This window comes from Oreochromis niloticus, linkage group LG7 (genome assembly GCF_001858045.2).
Source record: "Oreochromis niloticus isolate F11D_XX linkage group LG7, O_niloticus_UMD_NMBU, whole genome shotgun sequence".
NCBI lineage: Eukaryota > Metazoa > Chordata > Actinopteri > Cichliformes > Cichlidae > Oreochromis > Oreochromis niloticus.
Window position 1 is genome coordinate 46,928,961 of NC_031972.2, and position 16,054 is coordinate 46,945,014.

The window sequence follows — 16,054 nt, forward strand, 5'->3', positions numbered from 1 at the left end:
ATAAGCCCTTCTCAAAGTTTGCAAGTTTGCTGTTTGCTGTTTACATGAACGGTTCATGTTCCCTTTAATCCAGATGTTGTATTCATGTCTAAAAAAAATGTACAGTTTTAATTGGTAGACCACAAGACATCACTTCTGTCCAAATGAGTCCAAACTCATTTATTTTGCATGGAAATCTTTTTAAAATTTGATTTGTAGATGGAACAATGGAGTTTACAGCACTGTTTTTGTAGAAGTTTTCCTGGGCCCATGCAGAAAAATGTCTGGTTTGCCTCTTGTTTGCATGCAGAGATTTTTTTTAAGATCCACATCCAGTGAAAGCTTGTGGTAACAATTTAACCCCCCCAACAAAATCAGCTATTGTCAAGAAGTTCTACCTCACGAATTCTTAAAAAATATATAAAAACGATAATTTCTAATGTAAATCATCCTCTGAGCTGGCAGAAGAGAAGAGGGGTACGCTGATATTTGATCTTTAAAACTTTGAGAACCCTGCTTGATCTTGTATTCATATCCAGTGACCGTGGTTCAGGGGGTTGGGAAGCTCAGCTTGTAACTGGAAGGTTGCTGGTTCGATCCCCACCTCTGTCTGTCTATCCATTATTATTATCATACACTGTGTATTAGAAATTCCTGTAGTTTGTTGTAATTTTATGTAAATTTGTTGACAGGTCAGCAGAGGTGAAGATATCACTTTGCAGAGGAATGATGGAGGAGAACGTCTTTAATTATCAGAAAGAAGAAGAGCCTGTGGAACTTGAGTCTTTTCAGGGTATGTTTGCATTTACTTAAAAGGTCAATCTTAGTCATCAGTGATTCATGTGGCACATGTAAAAGATCCTCCCAGTGACCTCATATTGAAAATCGTGTCTGCCTTGTGCATTTCAATTAGACTTTCGCCAATATTATATAATGAGGATAATGAATATAGACGTGTCCAGTCTATCTGTAATCATTTAAACCTGCAGGACATGACCTTCAGATCGTTTGGGGCACTGATGTTGTGAACTTGAAAGGTGACAGTTGCTCATTTACACATTTAGCAGACATGGAGGAAATGAGTTTAGGTCCAGTATTCTCTTTCATGTGAAATCTGGTGTGCTCTGGTCTCTGCCACCTCCTGGGGTGAATATCTGATTTTTAATTTGCTGAATCCTCCACTGTGTTTCCCGACTAGTATAATTTTTTTGTGTACCGTATGATGGGTTTATAAAACACTGACTTCATCGAGAAAGCAGTTCTGTTGGGAGCTGAAATTGGCCACAATTCAAAAGCATAAGCATAAAGATGCAAGACGCTCCATACAGCAGAGTTGGAGCGGGGTTGTCTTTCTAAGCAAAGCAATACATTTCGGATAATTCTTTGATCCATACTCCACATAAAATTATGATTCTCGCAGCTTAATTATATTGCCAAGTTAGAAGTTCTGCCGAGATAGATTAGACTAACCGAAACAGCTTTACGGGCTCTGCTGATTTCTATGTTGCCTCGGGAGGGCTGGATGTATGAAGGGAATGCATTTGAAAAAGGCCAACCTCAAAGTATATGTATATGTGAATAAGTAACAAACATAGGGGTACTGCCAAAACATGTAAAACCTATCACTGAAATACTCAAAGCAGAAATTCTAAAGAGAGCTATCAGATGCACTTTGGGTGACGTAAGTAGCGCAGTTTTGTTTTCATGTCCATTACAGGGGAGAAGAGGAAACTCATACAACCAACATCTTTAAAAGATCCCAAACTTGAAAAGCTGAAGGAGGTAAGAAATGAATCCCTGCCTTGCACATGTCGGATTCGCTTTCTTCTATTTCACATTTACTGTGACATCAAACGGCCATCCTGGACAGCCGCAGATCTGAGATTACCTTTGTGTCTTTAGTGGGCTACATACAGGAATAAGGTGTGAGGATCGGTGAAATTTTAATGAGCATAATTATAAGAGAAGATGGGAGACAGATGTCACGGCGAGGAGCCGACAGAGTCTGCTGGATCAGGATTTTAAACATATTATTGTAAAGAGGGCAGCTCTAATGTTTCACACAAATGAAAAATTGAAATAATTCTGATGTCTTATCTGTAAATTTGAGAGGAAAACAAGTGAAATATAAGCGTTCTTTTAGATGAGTATGTGTATCTTGCATTATTATTATTATCTGTTTCAGGATCATATTATCTCCAAAAGCACAATCTTTAAAAAAACAGGGTCTCTTGCTGTTTCATCTGCAACACTGGCAAAGGAAAAATGTATGCAAGAAGATGAAAGCGGATAATTTCTCTGACTGTGTGATGAATTATATCTCGGTAGGCACTGGTTGATTGGATCAATAAGACTTTGAAACCCGAGCACATCGTAGTTCAGACTCTGGAGGAGGATGTGTATGATGGACTGGTACTTCATCACCTGCTGTGTGAGATGATGAATATTTGATATTTCATTAATCATACTTACTTCCATTTGATAATGATTTGACTGAGGGAATGAAAAACAAACAGATATTATTTTAAAAAGCTGGAAGTTGTTGTCAGTCAGACCCTATAATGATACTCGGTTGTTTCTTGATTTCTTCAGCCAGGCTGGCCGACGTGCATTTGAATGTGGAAGAGATGGCGCTGACCAGCACAGCTCAGATCCGCAAGCTGGAAATAATCATGGAGGAGCTGGACAAGAGACTGGGCACGCAGGACAGCAGTCAGATCAAATGGAACGTGAAACGTGAGTCATGCTGCTGATTGGGCTTCGCAAACAAAGCAACAAGTCAACAAATGTTCTCTTCTGGCAACCCTCTCATTTCAACAGGATTTGGTGCTATCACAAGGGTACCATGTAAGCTTACACCAGCTGTGCGGGATTTTGGTGGAGATAAAATTTCCTGACATTATAGGGATTCGTTCAAATCACATGTCAGTGCTGGTTGCTTGGTTATGCAGAGAAAAACCTTATAGACTGTTGAACACTTTATCTGAAGTTTTCTTGCTTGGGCTGACACAACATAACCTGGCAGGGCAGCTGTCAGATTCTTGACTACAATTATTTCACTTTCTTTTGTTGCCTTCCTTTGCATTTTGTTCAGGGCGAATCCAAATAGAAGACAGGGAAACGTATCGAAAAAGAAAAATCTGTGCGAGTGCTAATTAAAAGTTAAACATGATTTGGTGACAATCATGTTTACTGCTGTCAGCAGTGTGCAGTTTTATTCTATAGATAACAATACCGAATCAAAACATGGTCGCAAGCACAATGGCATTGCTTCGGATCTGGAGTTGTGGAACTGTCTTCCTGCCTTTTTAATTTCTCACATCTGCAAGCAAAAAAGGTCCCTAAAATGATCATGTCTTGTCCTGTACTACAACCCTCAAACAAAGTTAGTGTGCAGTGTAAAATGTAAATAAAAACCGAATCCAATGATTTCCAAATCTCATAAACCCATATTTTATTCACAATGGAAAATACAATTTTGAACTGAGAAAATGTTAAGAAAAAAAAAAGGGTCATTTTTGAATTTGATGGCAGCAGCTGAGCTAACATTTTTCATAAAAGAGTAAATTGTCTCATGTCAAACATCAGATTTATTCCCAGTTTATGGGATTCGCAGCTTGTTGCTCTTATTTTTTTTAAAAAATCTAAAAATAGCGCTGTACATGCATCACCAGTTGAAGGCTTTTAATGTCAGGCAACAGGAGTAATAATCAGGATAATATATTACCAATAAGGTCAATATCATATGGTAATACTGTCTAACAGGGTCATCATGGAGTTGTTCTTAATGGGAGTGCTCCGATCATTAGCTGTGGAGAAAGCTTTACTTACAGAGTGAAGACATAAATAGATAAAAAGAAATGCTACTGTTTAGATTTGCTGAAAACTGGATTGATAATGAAAATAGGTACTGGTGAGTACTCAGTGGTAAGTAGGTTATGGGGCCAAGTGTCAGTTTCTTATTTATCAAAGACACTCGTGTCCTGCTTTGTGTGCATACTTGGTAGCAGAGAGTTTGATCACATCGGCCAATTTTTCTTTTGTGTGTGTCTGGTCCTCTGCTGTTTACCTGTCAGTCATCCACAACAAAGACCTTCTGGCCACCCTTCATCTGCTTGTTGCCATGGTGAGATGTTTCCAGCCTGAATTGGATTTGCCGCCTGATGTGAAGATTGAAGTTGTAGTCGTAGAAGTAAGTTGTTCTTGTCAAGCTTTGGCACTTTTTCTTTTGCTCCAGGATGGTTTCAGACACACTTTGTGTAACTGTTGCTCATTGTGGTGTGCTGTACACCCAGGTCAGCAAAAGTGGAATCAAATCAGATGTGCAAGTGGAAATCTTAACAGAGGAAAGGTGAGGTGCTTACTGCCTCGTGTGATCCTGTAAATGTGAAGAAAAACTCACCTCATATATATATATAAATCCTTTTTGCCTTTTCAGCAGCGACATCGACTCCCTCAGCAATACTGAAAGTGAGTGAGAGTGGTCAGAGGTTGAGCTGATGTGACATCTTGAATGTCATCCAAAAAGCATTACAGCCTACTAACACATTTTTTTGGCTGTCTGGTCACCCAGGGGAAGATCCCATCGAGCAACTGCTGAAGCTTGAGGCTCACAAGGTCAACACAGTGAAAAAGGTATAACAAGGACACCAGAAAAAGTAAAGAAGTGCTGAGATTTTTTAAAGGTGTTGACTTTCTCATCTCTAGAGAGAGAGGAACTCCAGTGGTGTTAACACAAATGATAAATGTCGTGCTGTGTGTTTGTTGCCTGATCTGAACCTTCAATACATGGCAGATGAACAGAGCTGGCTGGTGAAGGACGGGACTCTTAATCCAATGTGCTTGTAAGGCTTTTTGGCCTTCTTGCAAAAGATGATTTTCAAATACTGTTGAGCATGATCTTTTTTTTTAAAATCAAATAATTTTCACAGACGGATTGGTTAAATCCTGTTTTGAAGACTCGATTTTAGGATTTTGGAGCCAGAAGTTCCAATATTTGACTAAGATAGATAACTAAACGCCTGAACACAAATTAAATGCAAGAGTTGTGAGAACACTTGAAATACAGGACAACAAAGTCTGAAATTAGCTATAGGCTGATACAAGGTAGCTCACAGAGAGAAAGAGACAAAAAAATCTCATATTTTAAAAGTTAACACAAAGAAATACTTGCCTAGCACCATGGTTTATGAACGGCCATGTTTGTCAGTCGGTCAACCTGCCACTCAAATTGTTTGTAGATATTTGGGATTCCTCTGCTGTTTATTGTAGCACCACAAAGAGGCTGATATTTTAGGTCTCAGGGATATTAATAATAATAATAATAATAATAATAATGATAATAATAATAATATATGTTTTCATATTCTCTGTTGTTGTTATACTATTTTAACATGTTCAAAATAAAGATACAATACAGTTATTATTATATTATGAATGATGCTGAATGTAATAATTATAAAAATCTTAGCACGCTTTGATGTAGTCGTTTTTTGCTGGCTGACTAATCCTTTCCTTGATTTCGAGTGAGCTACACGAGGTGCAGAATGAACAGGTTTAGATGTATTACTTTAAGAGTCTGATATATTAATCATTCCAACTAATGCTTTGGGTTTTAATGAAGATACCTTAAATTGTCAAGTTGCATTTCAACCTGCACAGTTTTATAATTTCTCTTTTTTAGGCCCTGGTACACTTTGTCAACCAGCATATATCATCTCTGGGTCTGCAGGTGATAGATATGGACAAACAGGTATACACCAACAGCTGGAAACCTTCTATTGCTTACAGGCTTTCTTTTGATAAAAACAGACTCAGTGATTACTTCCCTTATCACTTTCAATGTTCCAATGCTCTGTGGGTTTGCTGTCCAGTTTGCTGATGGTGTGATTCTGCTGCTGCTGATCGGACAGTTGGAGGGTTTTTTCATCCCGCTCTTTGACTTCAACCTGACCCCTGTCAGTGACTCTGAGATGGTAAAGTATAGATTCACATATATGCATTCATGCCACATTCAAAGCTTTATTTTCTCAAAATATAACTCACAGTTTTGTTCAAATGTATTTTATTTTTGGTGTAGTGTAACCATTCACACAAATTCCTTTATTCAGTTCACAAGTGTTAGGAATGAAGTACACTTTTTCATCTGATCATCTGATTTGAAGTAATCTAATCTAATTCCCAGCCGATCACTTGGATACAGTACTAAAACCTGATCCAGAACAGTGCCCATTAAAAGATATGATAAGATCAAATGAATATTTTACGGTCCCCATAATAAAAATGGGTACATAATTACGACTGTGTCATGGCTCTTAAATTGAAGCAATAGGATGAGTATGAAAAAGTGATAGCTCTGTCTTCACAGATATGAGTTAATGAATAACTTATTGAATAGGGACATTGTGTTTTCTTTTTTTATTTAAAAAATGTAATATGAAAAATATTAAGACTCTTTGACATGTTTTCCAAATCTTGACAGTATATATATGTATATATATATATATATATAGCCAATTAAAATCCAGGACAGTTGCATTTAATTCCACAATGCCATCAGCTTTCTATATATCTAGCACCTACTTTAGTCAACTATAAAAGACATAATTCTAAAGAACTAATTAGCTAAAATGATTTTCTGTGTTAAAATGTATGCATGTTTCAGCAGACTGTTAATGCTGTCAGGGTTCTGACTAATTAAAAATATTAGTTAGGAAGTTTTATTAGTAGCAATTTATATTTTATGCACATATAAATGGCTGGTTAGTTGCCTTAAAACAGGAAAATTTTGGGTTTGATGGCTGCCCCTCCCTGAGCCTGGTTCTGCTGGGGGTTTCTTCCTGTTGAAAGAGAGTTTTTCTTTCCCACTTTCACCAAAACGTTTGCTTATAGGAGGTCATATGATTGTTGGGGCTTCGTCTTCTTTCTTTGTATTATTGTAGGGTTTTTACCTTACAATATGAAGCACCTCGAGGCAACTGTTGTTTTGATTTGGTACTATATAAATAAAATCAAATTGAATTGAATTTGTATGTTGTCCCTGTGCCTCCTTGGGCTTCCTTCAGTTTTCTCCTAGGTATGTTTAAAGACATAAATGTCAGGTTATTTGGTGATTCTGAATTAGCTGTAGTTGGTGTGAATGGTTGTCTGTTTGTCTGTGCTGGTCCTGTGATGGACCACTAACATTTCCAGGGTTGTATAATACTCCAGGGCATACTGTCTGTTTGCCAGATGTTAGCTGGGACATCCTCCAGCCCTCCCATGCCCCTAGTTGGGAAAACATTTAAGAAAATAGATGTATGATTTCAAAAGTAACTAGTAGCTACAGCTATTACTATCAGATAAAAGCACCAGAGTACAAAAAGCTTGTATTATATTATCATACTGGAATAAAATATACAAGTATTATAAAATGGAAATCTTCAAATTTAAAGTTCAAGCACTTCATAATTGTAGTTCAGCACTAAAGTACAGTTTATTCAAAAACTATCTCTACTGTTGTTACAGAGTCAACATTTTTACCAAAAATGGGGTAGAATATAGCTTTTGTTGTATGTGAGATAGTCTTACAATAAGTGTGGTTCACAGCTGAATTTTATATATTTTCTCATTTGGATAAAATTTGTTGTTTTTTGAAAAATTCTAGCTTCATAATGTCACCTTGGCCTTGGACCTCTTGAAGGATACAGGCTTTCAGCTCTCCAATGTTGACCCACAAGGTGAGACAAATCCACTTTGTTCACACACTCAGAACTTGTTCATGACTGTTTTACTGAGATTAAAATACCAGGCACAGATGATGAAGAAGAAAAAAGGCCTGCAGATAAAATGATCGTTACCATAAGAAAATGAAATCCTACAGCACTCCAAGACACCAATGTCAAAGTAATTCAGTGATGATGCCCTTTATGAGGAGAATTCATCTGGATGACGGAAAAAAATGCTAAAATGTGTTTGTATGTCATGCAAGGAAGGGGATTGCTGAGTTAATCTGCTCTACACCGTGGAGTGAGAGTTTGAGAGTGTTTTGGAGAGGGAGATGGAATAGTGTGCGGAATATGAATGAGCGCCGCTCGTGCCATGATGAGTATCACTATAGATGATTGGACACAGAGATTGATCCTTACTGTTAGTGTTACTAGGCTATATCAATGTGCGGGTGTTTATCTGAATGAATTTGTGTTATCTGTCTTACTGAAGACTGCTGCTAATATTTCACATGGAAAAGAGACAGTTGAAGTGGATCGGGTATCTGAAGGGCCAACTAATCAAGGTGGTTCAGGCATATCCTATCAGGAGAAGGCCTCAGAGCGAAGCTAGGGCAAGCCGGGCAAGGTAGCATGGGAACACCTTGGTGTCCCCCCATCTGGATGAGTTGGGGGAGGTGGCTGGGGGAGACGGGAGCTCTGGGCTTCTCTGCTTAAACTGCAACCCAGACCCAGATAAGCAGCAGAAAATGGATGGATTAATGGCAGCTTTAGTGAATTTTACAGTGTGTAATCAACTGTATTCAATATTTACAAACATAATTTTTGTCAATATTAGATCAAGAACCAGATCAAGGTTTTGTATGTGTAAGTTAGTTTTTTATTATAACAAAGTATCATGTTTGTGTGTTTGGGGGCTGTTTTTAATGGTGTAGGCTTGTTGTTGTAAGCCCCATCCACATAAAAAGGATTTGCCAAACGCCGATTGCACTTACAGCCAATCACTGTTTGTTTGTGACGTTGCTGTAGGCAGCCCTCATGGATGTTATGTTATTTAGCATGCAAGATGCCTACTTTCTTTGACATATACATGTGATCTCTAATGACCACATGTACACATAAAAAGGTTCAAATTCTAGAAAGTCATAAAGCTATAGCATTCGTTTTTGTTTATTTTCAAGTTTAAAGCATAAATCTGTGGTGGGTTCATGTTTATGACTACATCGTATGCCACCAGCAACGCTTATGTGTGTGTTTGGGTAATTTCCTTCGGTCACATAGACTACATCATTCCATAAGGCGGAGGGTGAAATCGAGCAGGTGACCGAGTGAGTTACTGACTCCTGTGGGAATCAATCAGCGGCAAACAGATTACTCCACTTCCCTGCAGATGCGCTATTGACAAGAGGAACTTCCCTCTAAACTTGAAGCTTCCTCTCTTTAGATCGCTAAAGCTGTCCCACCATGTTGCCTCGCAGCCACAGAGCCTGTAATTGTAAAATAAATCCTCGACACGATAACTGTTAATGTAAGGACTAGCACAATTAATCTGTGCCAGGAGCGAGTGGGTAATTTAATTCATTTTTAGTGTCTTTTTAATTAACGGCATAATTGCAGCCACTGAATGAGGAATCCCAGCTCTCAGGGCCTAAAATGAGAGCATGCTGCGTGAATTAATTAGGTTAGCCAATGGTGAAGTCGATCTTTCTGTCACATTCATTCAGTCAAAGCATCTCACAACAAAGAGCAATTTTGTAGGGATCTTATCTCACCAAGGACATATTGATTAAGTTTCCATCTAATGTTTTTTTTTGTCCTCCTGATCTATGACCTCTTAGGATGGATTGTGAGAGTAGCTATTAGCTAATGCTGGTAAAAAGTGTCCGCATATTCTTGCCGCCTCAGTGGCTTAAGGATGCTGAATGTGGATTATGTCTCCTCTGAATATTGTGACAGATATTGTCTCTCTGGACACCACTGCAACCTTGAAAGTCCTCTACGCTCTTTTCAACAAGCACAAAGGGAAATGAGAGAGGACATCGTGTAAAGACGAGCGGCGCAGCGGGAAATACAGAAACGGCCAAGTAGTGCGTTCAGCCAATTACTAAAAGGTGATTCTGCAGTTTTGAGAAGTTTGGCTGACGCTGTTTCCAGGCTGAATTAAAGGATTAAAGTTATGTTCTATAAAGTGAAGTGAAATGCTGGTTGGAGGATCTTTAGTTTGTGTATTATGATGTAGACTATGTGGCTTAAAATATGTGGATCGCGACAGCCGAAAGAGGGTGTGAATAAAAATCATTCAGAATTATGCTTGAATGACTCAAAGTCGAGAGCTCCACAATCATCATAGATAAATTTTACTTATTGCAAGTTAAATAACTTGTTGAAGCAGGATTACAGCCTTACAAATGTATTTTTAATGTCACTGTGTCTTTAAGAAAAACATCCTGTATGTGAACATTTTTATCTCAATAAAGCTTAAAGAGCAGTACCAAAAAGGGGAGGATTAGAGCTTCAGATGGGAGTACTAATCCAGCAAATTGCTTTAGCGTTTTTGTATCAGAAGACAGAAAATGAGAAATATTAAGATGTTGATGTTTATGTATATTAAGCTGATGCAAGTCATTTGATGCAAACAAAATGTCAGTGTACTATCTTTTTAAAATAAGATCCAAAACTGTAATGGCACCAATAAAAGTCGAACAAGCCATCGACAGTCAAACAGGCTTTTAATAAACCTCAGGTTCTCTTTTCCTGTGCCAACGTGTAAAAAATACATATAAAAGTGTGCCAACTCAAAGTGTCTTGACTAGACTATTGATTTCTTTACGACTTGTTTCATCATCTGTGTGTGTTTTTGGTTGTTTTTAACTCTCATATTTTAGAAAATATAAGCTACAAAGATATTGTTGGTTACAATGTATTTATAGCTTATGGCCTTCACTGTTATATATTGCATACTGTAGCTGAAGCTGTAAGACCCAGTTTATGATAATGTATAATAATTACCATTTCAACAAAGGAAGCTAAACATCAAAAACCGCACACTTCTGTGTTTGCGTATGAGCACAGCACATTTAAATATAGCACCGTTAAAGCTGTCACCTGTTTACATCATACTGTGACAGCACAAGGATCAATAAATATTAATTGACAGCATAAATCAACTGCATAGAAGTTTTATTTTGGCTCACTGGTCACATTTGGTTTACTCTTGCCTAGCCCTTGTTTACCTCTTGTCTCATTCTCTTCTTCTTTCAGACTAACAGTGTTGGAAAATGAGACTTTTCATTCTTTGTACACCACACCCCTGGCTTTGGCTGTCATTTCTCAATAAACAATGTGGATTTCTCTCTGCTTCTTTATGTGCTGCTCCTGACAGTCTGTGACCTCTTTCCCCCCCCCCATCCTTTTATCCACTGAATTGTTCACAATTCAATGTCGTGCAAATGTGGAGAGGGTGCAGCATGCAGTGACAGATAAAAGACGTGGTTATTACAAAAACGCATTTTTGGAAATTATGCGTCGAATTAGAGCGAGCTGGAACTGCGAAAATGCACTCAATTATCTCCTATTTACAAAGAAGTATCATTTTTAATTTCAACTAAATCAAATATATTCAAACCATTGGTGTTTTTCTCATAGAACAATTTGTATATAACTGGTTCTATGTTTAAATAACACCTGCTGCTTTGGTTAGTTGTGCTTTTAGTGTATCTAACGTGTCTGTTGTATACATAGTAGTATACATGTCTTTGTTTGTGTTTTGAGGTTAAAGTATGAAATGGCTGTGACACTGAGCAGTAACAACAATCACGTTCACACATCTCATTCTCTGATGTACTTGCAGATCTCGTTGTTGACATTTGGGATGCCAGTTTATTTGTTTACAACATAGTGATGGAAAATACTCCTAATTCACATTTTATTTCCACTGACATTTCGAAAAGCTCGCATAAAATTTGCTTGGCAGTCACATGGAAATATACGAGCTGCTGTATAGCTACAGGCACCGGAGGCAGTGATAGAAAGAGACATTGAGGAGTGAGTCGGTGCTGTTCATCATTTATAGTGGACAGTTTATGTATTATGAATCCAAATCGCTTATCTTTTATAAATCAGTACAAACAGCCTCCTAATTCTGAGTCACTGTAAATTGAATTTGTTTGTTAAAAAATAGACTGCGTATTCATTTACGAGAGGAATAAACTTACGGTTCAATCAATTTGTATTGTTTTTTCAAAGTTTGTTCGTTTTAATGATTCCCAAGGCAACTTTATACAAACTGGGAAAGCCTTGCAAATATCTAAGTCCACTATTGTCGACTTACATATGGTAGATATCTACATCCTCCTGTGAAGTGGCATTCAATATGACTTACAGCAAAGATAAAAGAAACTCTTCATCCTTGATGCTTTTTTACTGTCTGCTTGGCAGTTTTAACCTGCAACACTTTCACATCATCCTCTGTGTGTAATTTGTAACAAATTAGTATCTGGATGTTTATTAAAATATATGTTCAAGTTCAATAAGTGCTGTGCTGTTGTCAGTGGGAGGAATCTGAAGCTCAGGGATTTTCTAATCAAGCTTAGTTATAGTAAGTTGGAGCATTACATCAGTAAAAACTACAAAACCAACACGTCTGTTATTGTTTTGATAAATGACTCCAACCTTGAATCGAATTTCCAGACTGAAAGGTGGTGTATGGGCTGTTGTTGCTTATGTAAATGTTCCCACTATGAGGCTTTAAATGATGTACAATGAACCATGGAAATATACAAAAACTAAGAGCTTATAGTCTAGAGTATATCCTAAGTAGCAATATAACCTACATGGCTCAGATATCATTGTCAGCATGCTCTCCTTATGTGAAGATAGACACCCTGGTTTATTCTGATATTATAAGTATATATAATATGAACTATAAACGCTACTTTTAAGTATTCCATTTAGTGTCTTGTTAAGAGTTTTTAGTTGCATGACAATAAAGTACTTACAGTTCCTAGAATATTATATGCACTGTACCATTACCAGCAGGAATTTTAGCTGGATGCATCCAACTTGTCATCCTTCCATCCACATATGTGTGCTTGCTGATAGGATTGGGGTTGGTGGGCTTCCCTTGTTAGCAAAATAACGAATCAGCTCCTGGATATATGGGGAAGAACATTAACATCACAATTAGGATTCTGTCTAAACTGTGGCAGTTTCCTGCTGTGTCAAGCTTAAAACCTTACAGCTCTCATAGCTGCAAATGAGGTGGCGGTGGCGGTTGGGGGGGATTAATCATTTGATTTCATTGTATTGCACTATAAAGAACAGCGCCCACTGGCATAACATTGTTATTTCAGTACATTGCTGCACTGCATAAATGATTGACAAGTTTCTCATTATTTGAAGGTGCGTACCCATTCTCAGTTGCTAGCAAAAACTAAATAGTTGCATCCTGGTATTGATGAGTATCTTTTTATTTTTAGTTTTCAGTAACCCCTTCAGAGTAGTTAGCATTTTCTAAATGTGAATCATAGTATTACATACAGTATTTACTTTAGCATTTTCCTCCTCCGTTAATCATTTCTTCTCTCTTTCTTAGGTGTGCAGGGTGACATAATATATGATTGCTGGGAGAAAGAGAGTCTCTCTCTCTCATGGACTGAGTAGTTTTCCAGTCCCCGGCTTCTTTGTGAGGATTTATTTATTTATTTTCCTTTTTGGTAATCTGTTTTTTTTCACTGCTTTGTTTATTGGTTTAATTTTCTTGCCTCATTAGTTCAGGGAAGTTCTGATTCCTACGGGACATGGCTGGCCCAGACTTTCTTTCTTTCTTTCTTTTTGTTTCTTTTTTGTCAGATGTCCAGGTTTTTATATTTATTTAATTTTCTGTGTCAATGAAACAACTCTTGTTGGTAAACTGAGACTGTGAGTAAGTTTTCTCTGAACTTTAGTATTGTTTCCTGGTACTGGCACGGTAAGTAGTAGAGTAAGTAGAGTAGTTATTACAAAACTACTCAGTTCTCTTTTACTCTAAACGGTTCTAACTTTTTTTGTTCCCCATTCTTTTTTTACCCGTAGGAACTGACGAGCATTTAATTCTTACAATAGCTGCATATTAAAGAGGTCTGCAGTGCATTCCATTACTTTTCAGTTCACAGTGTCAGATGCTTTTAGATGAAACATTGCCATCTAATGAGATTTGTGTACGTGTAAGTAACTAATTAATACAGCAGTTCTTTTTACAAAGAACATCCAGAGAGAGGGCTTGCTTCAGACAGAGGCTAAACTGAACAGCAGAACAAAGTATAACATAAAGATTATTTTAAAGTTTGAATCATGCAAAAATACTCATGTAGAGTCCAAGAATACAAGTATGGATTTGGAAATACTAGGTCTGCTTTAAAAAGTCACAGTGTCACTTTTTGAGCTTGTTTGCACTTTTTGGTTTCTTTGCCAGGCTATTGTGATGATTGTTGTGACACAAACAACCTGAGTGAAAGTCGGAGAGGATTAATGTGTTTTAGCCCCTGTATGCATATCAGCGAAAGGCCACAGCTTAGTCTGACACCAGTTTCTAATCCATCCGAACAAACAAGGATAAATTCTAGGATAAACGTCAAGGGGATTAAACCTGTTCTGATCCAACAACAGGGCCTTTTTCTTCCATTAGGACAGCGCGTCAATGGCATTGCCTCCATAAAAAGAAAGGTCCTATATAATGGGAAATAGAAATACATAATTTATACCCCCTGAGTTAGGTGAGGGGTAAGAATATTGTAGAAATCATTTAATGCTGTTTTTTAAACTGCTGAGACATATTACTGCCTGGAGTCACCACAGCGGAAGATTTCTAATAAACTGATCGTGAAGAAAACAAATGCCATCTCCATGCCTAGAAACCCTGGAGACGAATAGTTGTCGCGGTCCATCCAAAAATGTTGACAGGAAACATGAGTAATATCTGCCTCCCTTGTCACATTGAACAGATGCATCTCTCCCTGCATGAATAGGGGAACAGAGCCAACAAAGCAGGATCAGTTTTTTCAGAAAAAAATATGATGGTTGTTATTCTGCTGTTGTTACATATATTTATGTATGTTTATATTAGCTAAGGAAGAGGCGACAGTTTTCTGGAGAGGTGTGTATGGCTCAAAAATAAAGACATTTGAGACTCCCAAGATTGCAACCTTGTTAATGTGGCCATATGGTATCTCTCTAATATGCTAAAACACATCATGATAGAAATAAACAGTCAAACAATGCCTGAGCATTTTCTTCTTGAAACAAGGAGTTTGTTATGAACTCAAAATACATATTCTGATATTCTGAGAGCCGGACTGTCATATGTTATATAAAAGGAATGGAGACAACTTGTCAGAGCTGACAATAAGAAAAAAGGTATGTCAGCATCACATATTCTAATACTGTGGAGAGTAGAGTGTGTATGTATATACAGTATTTGTATATCTTTGTGTATGTATACAGAAGTACAACAAAGGTGACAAAAATTAACTAGCAAACTCAGAAGACCAAAAAAAACCTGCAGAGATACAAGCAAAGAAACACAGAGTGAATACACAAGGGGGCGTGTGATAATAAAGAACAACTAAACTTTAGGGCAGGCCATCACAGTGATATAAATTATATAATAATAAAGGGAAAAGTACAAGATAACCTCTACTCATCCATCCATCCATCCATCCTTTTGCTGCTTATTTCAGAGGCTGGAGCCCATCCCAGCTGATAGGTTAGAGGCCTGTACACCATGAACAGGTCCCACAGCACTAACACACGGAGAAAAACACACTCTCTCACATGCACACATATGGACCATTTATAATCACCGATTACCCTGCATGCCTTTAGGCCTCAAATTATGACAATGGGTTAAAAGAGACCTTTTCATAATGTTGGCCTTTTTTGCCAAAAAGGCTTTTTAGAAATGTGTCCCCGCCAGGGCATAAATAGCATTGTTGGCTACTGACACCTGGGTGCTAAGAGCATCAACCTTAACAAAGAGACAAAGACGCATTTTTTTAATGTTAATTTAATCTCTTTATCCTGCTGAAAATGTTTAATTTAGTACTGATATTTACTAGTACAAACAAACTTTTACCCAGGCAGGGCATGTACAGCATGTAGTCAATGCGATAATAGTTGTAATGAAAAATCTGTTGTCCTATTTCTAGCTGCAGGTTAGACAAAAACAGGCTTTTCATTTGTGGCGGACAACTGTCAAAAATAAAAGCCGGGTCGCATTTAAAGGTTTTGTTAAACTGAAAGATGATAGCAAGACTGTTATCAAAGATCTGCTTTACAACTGAACTCAAGCAGCCAAACTGTCCGACGTGAATCAAGGCTGAGTGTCAGTGAGA

The 16,054-nt window shown here is 37.6% G+C and overlaps 1 protein-coding gene across 3 annotated transcripts in view; it reads left to right on the forward strand.

The window, feature by feature from the left end:
• parvg (parvin, gamma) overlaps nucleotides 1-11,036 on the forward strand; it is a 12,633-nt gene extending 1,597 nt beyond the window's left edge. For all 3 annotated transcript variants that reach the window (XM_005451018.4, XM_013270622.3, XM_005451017.4), the window contains 12 exons: nucleotides 672-772; nucleotides 1,697-1,761; nucleotides 2,308-2,410; nucleotides 2,572-2,715; nucleotides 4,056-4,171; nucleotides 4,275-4,330; nucleotides 4,418-4,449; nucleotides 4,553-4,614; nucleotides 5,663-5,731; nucleotides 5,853-5,954; nucleotides 7,625-7,697; nucleotides 9,642-11,036. In XM_005451018.4, the coding sequence (XP_005451075.1) occupies nucleotides 706-772; nucleotides 1,697-1,761; nucleotides 2,308-2,410; nucleotides 2,572-2,715; nucleotides 4,056-4,171; nucleotides 4,275-4,330; nucleotides 4,418-4,449; nucleotides 4,553-4,614; nucleotides 5,663-5,731; nucleotides 5,853-5,954; nucleotides 7,625-7,697; nucleotides 9,642-9,715 (963 nt within the window). In that variant the 5' untranslated portion in view covers nucleotides 672-705 and the 3' untranslated portion in view covers nucleotides 9,716-11,036. The remainder of the gene's footprint in view (nucleotides 1-671; nucleotides 773-1,696; nucleotides 1,762-2,307; nucleotides 2,411-2,571; nucleotides 2,716-4,055; nucleotides 4,172-4,274; nucleotides 4,331-4,417; nucleotides 4,450-4,552; nucleotides 4,615-5,662; nucleotides 5,732-5,852; nucleotides 5,955-7,624; nucleotides 7,698-9,641) is intronic.
• Nucleotides 11,037-16,054: the final 5,018 nt, after the last annotated feature.